This window comes from Hydra vulgaris, chromosome 06 (genome assembly GCF_038396675.1).
Source record: "Hydra vulgaris chromosome 06, alternate assembly HydraT2T_AEP".
NCBI classification, from domain to species: domain Eukaryota; kingdom Metazoa; phylum Cnidaria; class Hydrozoa; order Anthoathecata; family Hydridae; genus Hydra; species Hydra vulgaris.
Genome location: NC_088925.1, coordinates 31710001 through 31727131, shown reverse-complemented (window position 1 = coordinate 31727131; position 17131 = coordinate 31710001). Strand labels below are relative to the sequence as shown.

The window sequence follows — 17131 nt, the reverse complement described above, 5'->3', positions numbered from 1 at the left end:
AATTTAATTGACCAGAATGTTTTAAAAACATTCTGAATGTTTTTAACAATATAAACAATGTTTTTATTTTTATTTTTTTTACTGTAAATCATGCGCGGAGTGTTGCTACATCGACTATCTTATAGCCTGACTCGCAAGGGAGTGCTGCTACATCGACTGACAAATAGCTTGATCCGCAAGGGAGTGCTGCTACATCTACTATCTTTTAGCCTGACTCGCAAGGGAGTGTTGCTACATCGACTGAGGGTTTGGTTGAGGCAGGCAGTCTCTCAATTAATAAAAAAAAATAATTCCGGTCTTGGATTTTAATTTTTACTTTTTGTCAACAAAATATAAAAAAAACTTTCGGACAACATCTACGGGTTGTATATATATATATATATATATATATATATATATATATATATATATATATATATATATATATATATATTTATGAATTTTATTGAAAAATTTACTGTTTTATTGACACATCAAAAACAATAAAACAATATTTTACCAGTACTGTTTGGACATAACCTAGCTAACAATTCATAACGTATGTCTCTATCTACACTCATTGAACGAGCATGAATTTTGAAAATATGTGTGCGGCCCTAAACACCAATACTCAGTGATAAAATAATAATAGATGCAAAACAAGAACACATATTTATTGTACAAATAATTAAAAAAAAACTAAAAAAAAAACATTAATTCAACACACCTCTAACTCTGGTAATGAAAACTCAACTTTTCTATCTAATCTGCCTGGTCGAGTTAATGCAGGATCAAGAGTATCCGGTCTGTAAAAGAGACATTATTTTTAATAATGCTAATTGTAATATTAAATATATCTAAATATAAATTTCACCTGTTTGTAGCCATTAAGACTTTAATATTTCCTCTTGGATCAAAACCATCTAGTTGATTGATTAATTCTAACATTGTTCTCTGAACTTCATTATCTCCCCCTGCACCATCATCAAAACGAGCTCCTGTTAAAAACATTAAAAAAATTTAAAGGCGCGAAGCGGTAAGTTGATGGATATCTACTATTTAGAAATTTTTGACAATTTAAACAATTGTTTGAGTGTTATTTTGATTATTTAGTTGTTCTTTCTGAATATTTCCTTTGTAAATGTTCAGTTTCCTAATATGCTTATTGCCATTTACTAATATTTGTATGTTATCTTTTTTTATATATTTTTAACAATATGGCTGAGTTTTATAAATAGTTGTATGTCCTCTTTTTTTTATTTTTTTAACAATTTTGTCAAGCTTTATAAATATTTGTTTGTTATCTTTTTTTTTTTTTAACAATTTGGTTGAGCTTTATAAATAGTTGTATGTTGTCTTTTCTTTTATATTATAATAATTTACTTCTCTAATACAACCTTCAACAACAAGTTATTTAGTACTTCTTTAGTTTTAGTACTTCTTTAGTTTAGTAATTCTTTAGTTTAGTAATTCTTTAGTTTAGTAATTCTTTAGTTTAGTAATTCTTTAGTTGAGTATCTCTTTAGTTTAGTAATTCTTTAGTCAAGTATTTATTTAGTTTAGTAATCTTTTAGTTTAGTACTTCTTTACTTCTTTAGTTTTTTTCTTTTCAAAAGAAGTACTAAAAGTAAACCTTTTTTTAAAAACAACAAAAAGAAACTTGGTAATATTTTTTTTGAAAAATTTGAAACTTACTAATTAAAAGTGTTTTTTATCGAAATCTTAAAAATTTAATATCTTCTTCGGGCAAAATTAAAATTTTTTGATACTTAGTAGAGTTGTTAACTGGGAAATCAATTCCAGAAAAATAAAATTCTTTCAGAAGGATATTGAGAATCAGGAATTTTTTTCTTTGTACCGAATATTAAGAAACATTTAAATTGTTGATGTTCATTTTCCAAATGCGACTTAAGAGATCTAGCCTTTCGCAAGTTGAATTACAAAATAAAATTATTTTGTTTTAAGTATGAAAAGGTAAAGATAAATGTAAAAAAAAAAATATGAACAATATATCATATGGCTTGCTCACTCATGATGTTGGGACTTCAATTTCGCAAGAAGCCTATTTAAGTGTTACTTTTCATTATGTTGGTAAAATTATTGTCTTCATAATGAATTCTGGGTTTATATCATTTGATCGAATCACATAAGTTTCCATATGTCACTTCAAAAATCAAAAATATTTCAAGAATGGAATATCGAAAATAAGGAATAAACAATTAGACAAGAAATAGACAATTAATCCATAGATTACAAGATAATATTACAAGATAATAACAATTACAAGATAATAACAAGAAATAGACAATTAATCCATAGATTGTAAATGCAGTGTACAGATACCTACAGTTTTTTAAATATACCATGAGAAGAGTATGGATTATTTAAAGTTTATTTTAAATTTAAACCCTACATGCTGTAGCAGACTCTGAATTTAACATGAAAAAAGCTTGAACAGATTTAGATCTTTTATTAAAATATTTTTCATGTGTTGGTCATAAAATAAATTTATGCACAGTCAATTAAAAAAAAAAAATAATATTCAACAATATACCAATCCTAAGTGTATGCCATTATTTTATTATTTTTAATATTATCTCTATATATTATTGCCGAACTAAATAGTGTTAGTAGTAGTAGTGCTCCTTTGAGCATGTTTGACACAGAACCCTTGGCAGCCATTGCAAATGAGGTAGTGGCGAGAAAGAGTTGCAGTACATTTATTTCCGTTAAAAAAATTATTATATAGTTTTAAAAACTTTATTTATCGATGTGCCAGTGTGGCTGAGTGGATAGTGTAAAGCTTCTGAACAAAAAAGCTGTGGTTCAAGTTTTTTTTAAATTTTTTTGTTTATTTTAAAATACAAAATACTTCTGAAGTTTTATAGAGATTATATACAAAATATGCAACGATATTATACACTTTAACAAAGGAAAAGATTTTTAAAAAAGCTAAAAATTCTAAAAACATCAAAACACCGGGACAAAAAATTTGTTGCGTATGCGTCATGATTGAGATACTTATGTTATTAATGTGCTCAGGTAATTAGTCCTAATAAGCTGCAGATAGTCTGAAAATTTTTTTTCTTAAAATTAATAAAAAAAAAACAACTTAATAAGATAGTCCTGCTACTCCAGAAGGTGTAGCTGTGAAACCAAAAAAAAAAAAAAAAGCCCGTTGCTAGAAAAAACTTTAAAACTTTCTTTTGACAAAAGTTTTTTTGCTTTATTTATTTTTTTACAATAAATATATGTTGCAGCCATTTTTCAAAACGCCTTAATATGCTTATTATGTATTTCCAGAAAAAAACAATGAAAAAAAATTAGGAGAAACTCTTTGTAAAACAATTTTTAAAACTAATAATTTTTATAAATTTTTTCAGAGCTCTTTGAAAATAAGTATTCAATAATGTTTATAGACATCTAGACTAGCTTATTTCGTAAAAAAGTCAAAATTGATTTTTCTAACCTTAAGGTGTTTTGAAAAACGGCTGCAGAATGGATGATACAACGAATATGTTGAAATGATTAGACGCAAAATTTAAAAGCTCTTAACAAAAGCCACTAAACTAAAAAAATTAAATGTAATTGCAGTTCAGTGCAGTTAAAAATTTTAAGTATATTATACTGGCGTTTGCAAAGAAACATTATAAATAATTTAATATAAAACTTATTATTTTAAACTTTGTTGTATAGGCAGGTTTGGCGCTTAACCATCCCTATATAAACAATATATATAAACAAATATGTTATTTGTTTATGTATATTGTTTATAAAATGTAAAAAATCCACTTATGTAACGTTTTTCGTATATAACGTATTCAGTATTTAACGTATATAACGTATTCAGTATATAACGTATTCAGGATTGTATGTAATATAAAGTAAACTTTTCTAATAATTACAAATATTTTTTGCTCAAATTGTTTTGTTTTGATTTTTTGTATGTTATTATATTTAAAAAAATTGACAAGATTGAAAAAACACGAAACATATTGTCTCATCCAAGTGGAAAATTTGAAACTTTACTTTTAGATTTGCCCCTCTCTTGATAATTTCTGATTGCTAAAATTACATCATCTGCTTTTTAGACCATTAAAAATGATAGATTAAAATGAGGCTTTTTCATAAATCATTGAAGCCACAATTTTTTTTTCATATGTGACGCCAGTTTGTGGCAAAAAACTAGAAAAACAAACTAGAAATAAGATTTTAATTTTTTTAGGAATACTTCTATTAAAAATAAATGAAATATATTTTTATGGAATATATTCTAATAAAGACAAAAACTATTTATTTATTACTATTGTAATAAATAAACTCTTATCTGTGAAATGATATATCTGTACCAGTTTTATATCTTTTTGTGCAATTGTAGGCAACATAATTAAAATTAATCAAAAAATCTTAGATAAATGCAAAAAGAAACTTGATGTATAAAAGTTTATTTCGCCACAAACTGACACCAATGCCCAAAATTTTTTGAGCTTAACATTTAGGTTAGCGTTTAATAGCTGAGTCTTTAGTCCTTTGTTTTTAATCAAAATCATAAGTATGAACTTTTTTTTTATGACTATGTTTTAATGGTCTAAGATCTTCTTAGTTCCATTTGTATAGTGTTATGTACAAATGTCTGTAACATATTTAGCATATGTTGAGTTTGCATGCTGTTTAATATATCTATAAAATAAGAAAACTTTAAAACTTCATTTAAAATTTAAGAAATCTTTTTTGCTGTATTATCATTTTTTTGCTATAAATATATAAGAAAAATTGATTAATAATAAATGATTTTTGCAATTTGTTGGAATCACTAAAAGATTTGACAGTAATATGAAAGTAAAATGGTTTAAATTATTCTACAGTTTCTTTATTATTTCCAGCTGTTTACATTTTGTTGAAAAGTAAAATAACTAATATGGAATTCTCTACAGATCTAGTTAAAATTTCAGTTATTAAATTCTTTAAAAAGAAAAAAATTAAAATTATATTTTAACTAATGATATTTTTGTTTTCCTGACTTATCCTGACTTTCGATTAAAAAAAAAAATGAATTTATCGAATATATAACCCAATGTGTCGGTTTAATAATTCAAGCAAAAATTTTATTAAAATTTTTCAAAATAAATTTGAGAAATAACTATTTTAATAATTTAATAACTTTTATTAACAATTTAATTCTTGTTCAGGATCCTAAACCAAAGAGTCAGTTAAAAAAAAGAGGTCATTACTGAACTAATTTTCACTGCAAACTTGTTGTTAGTTTAACTCAAAGAGAGTTTCTCCCCTGGACTTTTCTCTATATTCATTACTTACCTTATGTTGGGAGAGAGCAGTTAAATTAGTCCCTGAGTCAGTTTGTTATTGGGAAATAACTAACTAACTCAAATTTTATACAAATACAATTGCATAATTGGGAAACAATTTGTTGAAATCCAAAAAAATACCTAATTTAAGTAAGGAATGGTAAAAAATAACTATATATTAAAATGTTTAAAATAGCTCTCACTGGTTTTCAAATAGATTGATTATCTTAAGACTATGAATTGATGCATATGATTAAAGTAAATTTCACTTATTTATTTTTGAGGTTCTCTGTTAAATGAGCTTTCCCTTTTATTACCTTGATAACAATTAAATTTATAAAATTTTAAAGACAACTTTTTCAAAAGTATTTTCCTTTATAAAAAAAAAGTTAGGATGGGAAGCTGGAAAAGGCACTTGTTCCCTCTTGCAATGTTGACCCTTGAAAATGTTTTAATATACAACATCCCAATGTTATTGAGACTATAAAACTGTAACAAAGTTTCAAAGCATTAACTATTTCCGAGGGTACTCAAAAATCAATTGCAAGCCTTTGTAGTAAAAAAGCAGGTACGTACAATAAAACCCTTACTCCAAGTTTTTGCATCTGGAAACAATTTTAACATAGAAGTTCACCAGGACAAAGGTACTGAAAGTTTCAAAGCTGTAGCTAGTCTGAAAGGTAGTGATAAATTAATCGCTAGATTCAGTGAGATCTGACAAAGGGCAAACAACACGTGAAGTTAAATTAAACTTTGTAACGGAACCAAATATTTTAATAGATTTTTATATATGAGAATATAAATAGTATATCTCCAAACCACAACAAAAAAACCTGTTGCACAGAGAATTAAGTTAAAAGCAGTTTCATGAATGTGGTGAGGATCAAACTTGGAACTTCTCACTAATAAAGTGAGCACTCTACCACTACATCATTATTGCATTTTTATTTATACCCATAAAGGTTTCTAGGGAATCATAACAAGCATTAAACTTTTACAGTCTAACAGATCAATTAATCAAATCGTAGCCAATTGCTGGTTCACCTTTAGAAATAGTCTATGAGATCACTACACTTCTATTCTGGCATTATCAATAGGTTAAAGACTACAATTAACTAAAAAGGTTTTGGAAATTAAAAATAATAAATATTTAATTATATTTATTAATAGTTTAATTAAGAATTAATTAGTAACTCAGAAATATTTTGAAATAAAAATAGTTTGAAATTAGTCAACAAGAACTGCCAAAATAAACTATTCTAGCAAAAAACTAGTTACATTTACCAATTTAAGGTAAATATAACAATATATTTACCATAAATTAGTAAATAAAACTTGTTAAGTTTATCAATTTATGTATATCAAAAATTAAAAAATTAAAAATCTACTGTTAATTTATCACATGAATGATACTCATGGAGTAAATAAAATGATATTCATGCAGTAAATAAAATGATTTTCATGCAGTAAATAAAATGATTTTCATGCAGTAAATAATATGATATTCATTCAGTAAATAAAATGATATTCATGCAGTAAATAAAATGATATTTATGCAGTAAATAAAATGATATTCATGCAGTAAATAAAATGATATTCATTCAGTAAATAAAATGATATTCATGCAGTAAATAAAATGATATTCATGCAGTAAATAAAATGATTTTCATGCAGTAAATAAAATGATATTCATGTAGTAAATAAAATGAGATTCATGCAGTAAATAAAATAACATTCATTCAGTAAATAAAATAATATTCATGCAGTAAATAAAATGATATTCATTCAGTAAATAAAATGATATTCATGCAGTAAACAAAATAATGTTCATGCAGTAAATAAAATGATATTCATGCAGTGAATAAAATGATATTCATGCAGTAAATAAAATCATATTCATGCAGTATATAAAATGATTTTCATGCAGTAAATAAAATGATTTTCATGCAGTAAATATAAAGCATTATAATAAGCATGTTACTTAAATAATCACACCACCATTTCAAGTCAATAAAATATAAAAAAAAAAGAAGAACAATAGACTGACCACCGACAGCATCAATTTCATCAAAAAATATTATGCAGGCTTTTTTACTACGAGCCATTTCAAATAATTCTCTGACCATTCGGGCTCCCTAAAGAAAAATATTGTATTTCACAAATGTTTTAAAAGATAACATATTCATTAGTGTGGTTTAAAAATGTTTTAATGTTAAATGAGTTCTATATAATCTAATCTTTTGAAAGTAAGTTTCAAAAAACTATTCTTAGGGATTGCTAAAGAATATTGAATATTAGACACAAATAATTATTAAACTGGTCCTAAAAAAGTAAAACTATATGAATATTTTAAAAATAATAATAATTTTATATAAAAACAACTATTTTTAATTTTATTTTATAAAAACAAAATCATTTTTAAAAGAATTTTTTTTTTCAAATGTCTTTTCAAAATATTAAAAGAAAAAAAAATTGTTTTTGAATTCATTGGAATTAAGACAATGATTATTAGACTTGCAATCACTGGCAAATGGTTTGCAATTGATTTAATCACTGGCAAATGGTTCGCAATTGATTTAATCACTGGCAAATGGTTTGTAATTGATTTAATCACTGGCAAATGGTTTGCAATTGATTTAATCACTGGCAAATGGTTTGCAATTGATTTAATCACTGGCAAGAGATTTGAAATTGACTAAATTTTTTGATTCACTCAAAATTAATAATGCTAAAATGAAATGACATTAGCATTAAATTTTTTTAAAAAAGATCAAGATTCAACAGATAAAAACTTCAATAAAAAAAAAAAATTGTAAAGGATAGAATGAAACATCTAGGTAGTAATGATGTTTGTAAATAATAGAATGAAACATCTAGGTAGTAATGATATTTTTTCTTCTTCTTAGAATAACATTTTTATTTACTTTATTCATTTGGAGGCAACAAAAAAAGACTTGCTGCAATACTTTTAATTAAAAATATTTATAAATTAATAAAACATGTTAACTTTGATTTTGTAAAAGTTAGAAAAAGATTAATTAAAATGTAACTTTTTTTTTTTATTAATTAATTACTTTAATTAAAAAACTAATGAAAAAAAAAGTTAATTATACTTCATAATTATTTTTGACTTTAAACTATAAAAAAACAAAAAATATCTTACCTCTCCAACGTACTTTTGTACAAGTTCTGATCCAATAACTCTAATAAAACATGCATCTGTTCTATTAGCAACTGCTCGAGCACATAATGTTTTACCGGTACCTAATAATAATTACTTTCAGGTCATATTTTAAAAACTCTGAAATTTTTTGCTATAAAAATATGGAAAAAATATATTTAGCAGCTTGTGCTTTATCATCAAAAAGATATTTAAAAACATCTTTTAGTCAGCTAAAATAGAAAGTATTTGTTGCATGGCTGCTTGGCGATGATACTTTAGAAATAATGTTATCTCAAAATTTAAAAAAAATAAGGGAATTTTTTTCTTATTATCTGCTAACTCACTATGCAAAACATAACTTTCTCCACCATACAAAAAACATTTTTTTCATTTAAAAAGAAAGGTAAACTGTATTTGTTTAAGAGAATTATTTTCACAAATGGATTTAAAATTTTTTGTTTCTTACTAACTTAATATTGCATGAAGATCTTTTGACATATCTTATTGGTAACTGATAAAATCTAAAATCTATATATTGCTTATGATCTTTATAAAAAATATTTCAATAAATACTTAAAAAAACAAACAAACAAACTGTTAAAACAAACAAAAAATTATGTAAAGTATAAAATTGTTTTAAGAAATAAATTATAAGGAAATAAAAATTTTTTAAAAATCAAATTTAGATTTCATCAGTAATTTTTGTTATATTAGTCAACTTGTTTCTCTGCGCAGTGGCCTTGTTTGTCAAGGTTTGTGTTTCGGAGCTATAGAGTTGAGAGAGGGTTATAACCACTAATAAGTAGCCTCCTCATCTGTAGTGGCCTTCTCGGCCTTGAGGAGGTGAATTACAAAAGAATAACAAAAAAAAGAAGTTTTTTTAAATGTGTTTAAAATTAAATTTAGCTACAATGCGGTACTTTAAAATACGCTAACGACACGATTTAACTTTTAATAATGCAAATATCAAAACTTTTGTTATGCAATAAAATCTTATAACAAGGCCTGCAGTAGTGCCAGGCTCAGTTCAAGTTGACTGTTCATGAATCCAAGAATATTTTAAATTTAGCTTTGTTTGTCAGTCTTGTTGATGCCAAAAAGTAGCATAGTCAACACTTAAAATTCAAGCCCCTCTAAAATACATTAATTTTTTGTCAAACCTGAAAATCTACCCAAACAAGACAGTGATCAGTAAGGCACATAAAGTAATTATAAGGCAACCCTGTTTGGAATGGCCATTTAAATGACAGTGTCAGCATTAATTAAAAAAAAAAAAAAGATGGCACAAAATCTACATCAACCAGCATTGGCTTACATCTTTTGTTTTGGTGCCTAAATTAACTCTAACTTGCTATAAATTAAAAGTAACAATAATTGTTATATTACGTTTTTTTTTTTATTTCTTCATATTTGATAAATTGATTATAAAAAATAAGAAGACAATATTAAAAACTTTTTTATGATAAGAAATTACAAGACTAAATTGTAGATTGAATTGAAAAACTCCTAACCAGAAAACTTCTAGCAAGAAAACTACAAACTATTCCAAATCATTTATAATTAAACTTTTACAAATAGTTTGATAACTAAAATTTAAACAAATAGTTTGATGCATTTTAAAGTTAGTTGCAAATGGAATGTTTGTTTTTATTTTTTATAAATGATTTTAAAAAAAAGTCTTACAAACAAAGATTTTTTGAAAAAATTTTTTAAATAAAATTACATATAAATTATCTTATACTTAATTCTTTATTTTTACTAGTTGATACTTTATTTTAATAAATAAAATTAAAAATTTAAAGCAACATTCAAATAATTAGCTGAATGTTTTATTTTTTTCAAACTTTTTGTAAAAACTATTTCTAAAAATGTTGTTGAAAACTTTAGTATAAAACTTATAATACTACTTACAAGTTCACTTTAAGATGTTTAAATAAAAAAAAAAAATAAAAAAAATAAACCAGAATTTCAAATTAAGGTTTTTTTGATCAACAAAAATTTGAAACTGCAAACCAACTGTCATTAAAATTTGTGTTACCAATAATTTTTTAAGAGCAAACCTTGATAGTTATTACAAAAACATTTATCTTGTTTAAAACCTTGATAATTATTACAAAAACATTTATCTTGTTTACAGAAAGAGTAAATAAAAAATGCACTTTTAACAGACAGACTACAGATTTTAACTTAACTTGTATAAAGATTGCAATTTAACTTGTAAGATTAACTTATATAAAAAAATGTACGCAAATATATCTAGCAGAAAAAGACAAATGGTAATAAAAAAATTATCAATATACCTGGTGGGCCATATAGAAGAACACCTTTTGGTGGATCGATGCCAAGGTTAATGAAACGCTCAGGCTTAATATTAAAAAAAAAAATCAATGAATAAAAAATATTTTTAAAATCAAGTTATGCATTTATAGATAAAGTAAGCAAAATTAAAAAAATTAAAAAAAAACTCAGATTCATTGTAAAACTGCATTTCTGCATAGTTTACAAAATCTACTATTTTGTACTTAATTTTGTGATGTCTTTTCTTACAATGTGTGAGTGTGTTCATTTTTATTCTGCATTTACTATATGTTGATATTTCTGTATTTTTCAAAAATATACATATTTCAGTATTTCAAAAAGCTTTTAAATATAGTTTTGAATAGTATTTAATTTAATTTTAACGACAATTTAACGATAATTTTTCATTTACTCGACTAGATTATTTATTTATTAGTCGAGAAGGAAACATCGTAATAGCAGAGCTAATCAAGACGAGTTCCCTTCGTACCGAAGTACTACTCATATGCTGAGTAGGCAGAGCCGGAATTTGAACCTGTAACCCTGCTGCTTTTTAGCAGCTGAGCTATCCCGGCTTTATATTGGAGAGCAAAAGAAAAGTGTTGTTTTTAAAAGTATGTAAAAACCATTTCACACTTTTTACATACTTTTATAAAGAAGCATTTTACAGAACATACAATATTTTTGAAAAGTATTTCATAGAGTTTTTTATTTTGGATAATATACAGACTAACATGAAGCAACCAGGATAGTACACAAAACCACAATGTTGTGCTAGTGTTGCAAAAGTAAAATTTTGAAAAATTGCCTCCAAATAATTTTGATTTATTTAATTAAAAACAAAGACGATGTTAATTGTTGGATAAAACATATGGATTATTTAGGGGCAAACCAGGATGTAAAATGAATATGTTGAAATAAGAAAATTAAAAGCAAATTTTGAAAGTTTTCTAAATTACAGCAAAATTAGCAGCTAAACCAATATTAGCAGCTATAACAAGCAAAATAAAAGTATTTGCAGTAAAATTAGCAGCTATACCAAAATAAATAAAAATAATTACAGCAAAATAAGCAGCTACACCAAACAAAATAAAAGTTGCAGCAAAATGCACTTAACAACTTCAGGTATAATATATTGCTGTTGCAAAAGAACACTACATAAATCATTTTTTAATACAAACTCATTGTTATCAATTATGTTGTATAAGCAGGCTTGGCGCTTAACCATTCATATAATATTGGAAATATATACTACATCAAATGTAAGTAACTTGCAACATGAAAAAAAGCCATCTGGTTTAAGAGAGGCATAAAAAAGTCTCTGTTAAAAATAATATTGAGACAAAATGGCAAAACTGTAGCTAGGCTGGTGCATCTGTTACACCCCACAGGTGTCATTGAATATACATCATAAAAAGTAAATTTAAAAAAGAATATGTAGTTTTTTGTTTTATTTTTTTTGATAATTCACCTCCTCAAGGCCGTGAAGGCCACTATAGACGAGGAGGCTACTTAATTGTGGTTGTAACCCTCTCTCAACTCTATATCTCCGAAACACGAACCTTGACGAACAAAGTCGCTGCGCGGAGAAACAAGTTGAGCGCGGTACTACCAGGGACGTGGTGGGGATCGAACTCGGAAATTCTTGCTTATGAAGTTAAAAACTGTGTTACATAGGTTTGTTACTTACTTTTTGATCCCCAGTAAATGCAACAAGGTCTAATTGCTCATCTAGCATTGGAGCCTCTACATTTTTAATTAGTGCCCTACAATTAGAAGAGTTCATTATTTTGGATTTTAGGCATCAGAGCCTAAGCTTAAAAGGGGCATGACATATCTGTTTTGTCAACTAACAACTTTAAAAAAATGTCCTTGTTTACTGACATTTGCTGACTGCCAAATTAAGGTTTAAACCTGCCAACTGCAGGTCCAAGTTTGCCGACTAATTTTATAAAAAAATTTTGTAAGGGAGTGAGACACCCCCTATGCCTCCTTTCTGGGGATAGCCCTGGGAGACATTTTGTTTACATTTTCAGTGAAATATTGAGAGACGTGTTTTCACATTTATACACATGTTACATTTGACTACACACGTAAAAATAATTTGAGTTAAAATTTTAAAATCTTCAAACGAAAACAAATTATTTTGATGCATTACTCTACTAGGTATTTTTATAATTTTTTTAAAAGGATGTTGATACATAGAAAAAAACTGTATTTCATAGAAAAACACTATATTTTTTATTATTTTTCAACAATAAAATAGAAATTTCAATTGCAAATTAAAACAAAATCATGCAACTTTGTTTTATTTTTTTTGGATTTTTTTATATTGCTTCTAAACATAAAACAACATCAAGAGCTTTTTCATCCAGACCATATTCTTGGAGAACAGAAAAAAGCCACAAAAAGCATTGATTAAACTTATATTAATTATATACTTATGTACAACAAAAAGTGGTTTCCTTGTAACAAAAAAAATGATGTATTGTGATGACCAGGCAATTCACTTAATTTTAACTCCATTAAAAACATTAAGAATCTGGTAATGAGGTCAGAAAAAGAAATCATAACAACTAAAGTAACATAATACAAATGCACCTTTTTAAGTTAAAAAGGTGCATTCATATAGTTAAAAAGGTTCATTCATATAGTTTAAAAAGGTACATTAATATAGTTTAATAAGGTGCATTCATTTAGTCAAAAAAGGGTGTAATAAATGTAATATCTTAAAATAGTAAAATTCAGAATCTTTAAACTAAAAGTATTATTATTGTTATTGTACCTCATTATAAAGAAACAAGATGTTATGATATTATGAGTGACATTTTAAACAAGATGTTATGAAATTATCAGTGCTGTTTTAAAAATAATTTTATTTCTGGTTTTTATTTTTAATTCAGAATTATATGTACAAACATTTGCTGAATGTCTCAAAAGATTTTCATATAAATCAAAATCATAATTTTATCCACCATTAACAGTAGTCAAAAAATTTCTATAAGCTGTGTTAAATTTTAGAAATTAAAAACTAAATGATTTACTTAATCTTGATAGAGCATTTTTGGTTGACAGTAAAAAAAAATATATTAGAATGATTCAAATATATTTCTGGTTGATAGTAAAAAAAAAAAATAGAACGATTAAAATATATTTCTGGTTGATAGTAAAAAAATATATATTAGAATGATTCAAATATATTTTGAATGTATATTAATAAAACCATTAGAAACGAAATTAGGATAGAAAAACTTTTAAAATGATACTATGCAAATTTTAAGTTATAGCTATATATTATAATACTAATAATACTGAATAATAATGATAATAATAATGAAATTTATACATGTAATAATGGTGTCTCAACAACTTCTCTGAGTTTGTCTATTTGCTCTTTACAGCCACCAACGTCAGCATAAGTAACATCAGGTTTTTCTTCAACCTTGAAAAAAAAATTTATATAAAATTTGAAACTCTAAAAAACATAAAATCTCAAAACATTTTGAAAATAAAAAAAATGGAGTTTATTTAACAAACTTTAATTAAACAAATATAATTATCAATAATAAATCATATACACCAATACAAATAAAAAGCAAATCATAAAAAGCTATGTGGTTCTTATTGAATGTATAATTTAATTTGTCTTTAAAAATTAAAAAAGTTTTATCTAAAATGGATAATCTTTTATCAAAAAACAGTTTTCTCAAAACCATAGATCATAAGATATTGTATGTTAAACAAGTTTCATTTAAAAGTGGTCTGTGTAACATGCATTAAACATATCATAAAACATTTCATTGGAAATAGAATTAGCTAATAAATATAGCAATTATATATAACAATTATAACAAATTGATCTGTATTGAAATAAATTTTCCCCGCATCATTGTAACTGTTTATTGAAATAAATTTTACCTGCATCATTGTAACTGTTTATTGAAATAAATTTTAACTGCATTATAGTAACTGTCTATTCAAATAAATTTTACCTGCATCATTGTAACTGTTGGGTCAATCTTTGGCGGAAGTGGAATATGAATTTGATATTTATTTCGATCGACTCCAACTCTCATTCCTTCTTCAATATCAGTTGGAGCAACCTGATCACCGAGATCAACAACAAATTTTGCAAATTGTTTAACATTGATAATATATTGTGGATCATCAGAGTCAGCATTTATGATTTTTGTACATCGTGCAACCTTTTACAATAACAAAAAAATTATTTTTTTTTAGTTTACCTTTTTAAAATATATTATAAAAAAAAAAACATATATGTATCAAAATATAATTTTTTATTATAAGTAAATAAATCAGCAATATATATTGAAAACAAACAAACATAAATGTATTAAAATGAAAACAAAATTTAAATGTGCGTAACATCAACTGTATATTATTATATATTATACTAATTAATAACATTTGCACTCTTTTAATTCAATTAAAATCAAATTTTTATTTAAATATTATTTTGCATGCAAATTTTTTTCAACCAAAATACGACAAACAACTAAAAATAGCAACAGATTTATAAAAAAACCTTAGCAACAGATTTATAAAAAAACCTTAGCAACAGATTTATAAAAAAACCTTAGCAACAGATTTATAAAAAAAAACCTTAGAAACATATTTATAAAAAAAAATCAGCAAATTACTTTAAGGATTAAAATTTAAAAAATGTTTTTAAAAAAACTATTTTTAATGGAAATTTTTAAATAGGTTGATTGCTGATGAATGGTAGCTTTTATTTTTTTAGTTAAAAACAACATAAAAAAGTATCTTATGTATGCTGAACTTATATTCTAGAGTACTATAATGAGTTTCAAATTATAATAACTAATTACGATATTAATTATAGAATTTAATTTTTAACATTAGACAAGGTAGTAAGTAACATTAGACACCTTGAAATACCAATTTTAAGAAGGTAACAGGCTTAACTATTTTTCAACAAATAACTCATATCGTTTTTAAATTTATTTTTTTAGATAACATAAAAACAGATTTATATTTAAATATAGATTATATAATATGGGACAATAAGAGTTTTGAATTCCACACCAAATAATGTATCAAAAATAAAATAAAAAAAATAATAATAAAATAAATATAAATGATAATAACAAATAATAAAAATTATTATTTTCTAATAGAAAACCACAAAATAATCAACTACACTACCAACCTAATAAGTGCTAATAAATAAAACTTTATTATAACCACAACAAGTCGCTAAAATTGGCACTTATTGCACATATAAACCCAAGCAGATTAGATATATAAATTTGGAAAAATAACAAAACTGTGCAACGTTTACAAAAACTTAAAGCTGTCATAGATACTTAGATCAAAAGTTAGAATAAAATATAGTAACAACAACAAAAACAATGAACTAAACTACTACAAAGAAAAATGTCAAAAATTGTGTAGCTGGGGAAAAAAAAAAGGAATATATATATATATATATATATATATATACACACATACACATATAAACAAGCACACACGTACATACACACAATTACATATAACGTGTGTGTAATTGATTCGTAAAATTTTTTTAAAATCTTGTTATTCTTAAAATTTTTTGAAAAACTCATAAAAGAAATACAAATTATTCATTCAAATAAAAGATTTATATTCATTATACAAGTTTACAAGTTACTTTTGAACAGATAATAATCCATTGCGATAAGCTTTGTCAACAAGAGCACGGACCCAAGATGAAAAGTTAGTACACATTTTTGGAGCATGCTTTACAAGTTCATTCATGATTTGACATACTCTTGATTTTAATTGATCAATATTCTCTGGTTGAAAGGAATTAGCAAACACTTGTCTTTTGATTTTAGCATGAAGGAGCTCGATAGGCCGACATTGAGGGACATTGGTGGGGTTATTTTGTTTCAAAACAAATGGAATTTGTTTGTTGTTTAAATACTTAACTACTTTTGAAGAATAATGTGATGAAGCTTTGTCTGGCCAAAAGATGCAAGCTTTATCAGAGCAGTGCTTCTCAATGTAGGGGATTAGTCTTCATTGAAGGTAATCAAATTTGTACATTTGGGTATCAATGGCCATTTCCTGATTTCAGATAAAGTAATCAGAAACACCATGATCACAAAATGCATACCAAACACCTATTTTAAAGGGAAACTTGGTGCGACCTGAGAAGCAAATCTCTTTTGGAGTTGTTGAGGCATCTTTGGCATAAAAAGTTTTACTTGAAAACTTGGCCCCATAATTCTGTGTTACATATGTTTCATCGTCCATTATGATGATCGGAAGTCCACCTGCTCCCTTTGTTAAATGCTGTGGATAAAGTCGTCCAAGAGCTTTTCTTATTTCGCCTTTCTTAGCTGGATTGTAAAATGGTGCT

General features: G+C 25.4%; 1 protein-coding gene across 1 annotated transcript in view; it reads right to left on the bottom strand.

The window, feature by feature from the left end:
- Positions 1 to 17131, bottom strand: part of LOC100208062 (26S proteasome regulatory subunit 7) — a 37484-nt gene that overhangs the window by 11481 nt on the left and 8872 nt on the right. Inside the window, exons 5-12 of the mRNA XM_065799862.1 lie at positions 14739 to 14951; positions 14093 to 14188; positions 10749 to 10812; positions 8449 to 8549; positions 7333 to 7420; positions 854 to 977; positions 707 to 785; positions 500 to 596 (exon numbers count right to left, since the gene is read on the bottom strand). Of these exons, the coding sequence (XP_065655934.1) occupies positions 500 to 596; positions 707 to 785; positions 854 to 977; positions 7333 to 7420; positions 8449 to 8549; positions 10749 to 10812; positions 14093 to 14188; positions 14739 to 14951 (862 nt within the window). The remainder of the gene's footprint in view (positions 1 to 499; positions 597 to 706; positions 786 to 853; positions 978 to 7332; positions 7421 to 8448; positions 8550 to 10748; positions 10813 to 14092; positions 14189 to 14738; positions 14952 to 17131) is intronic.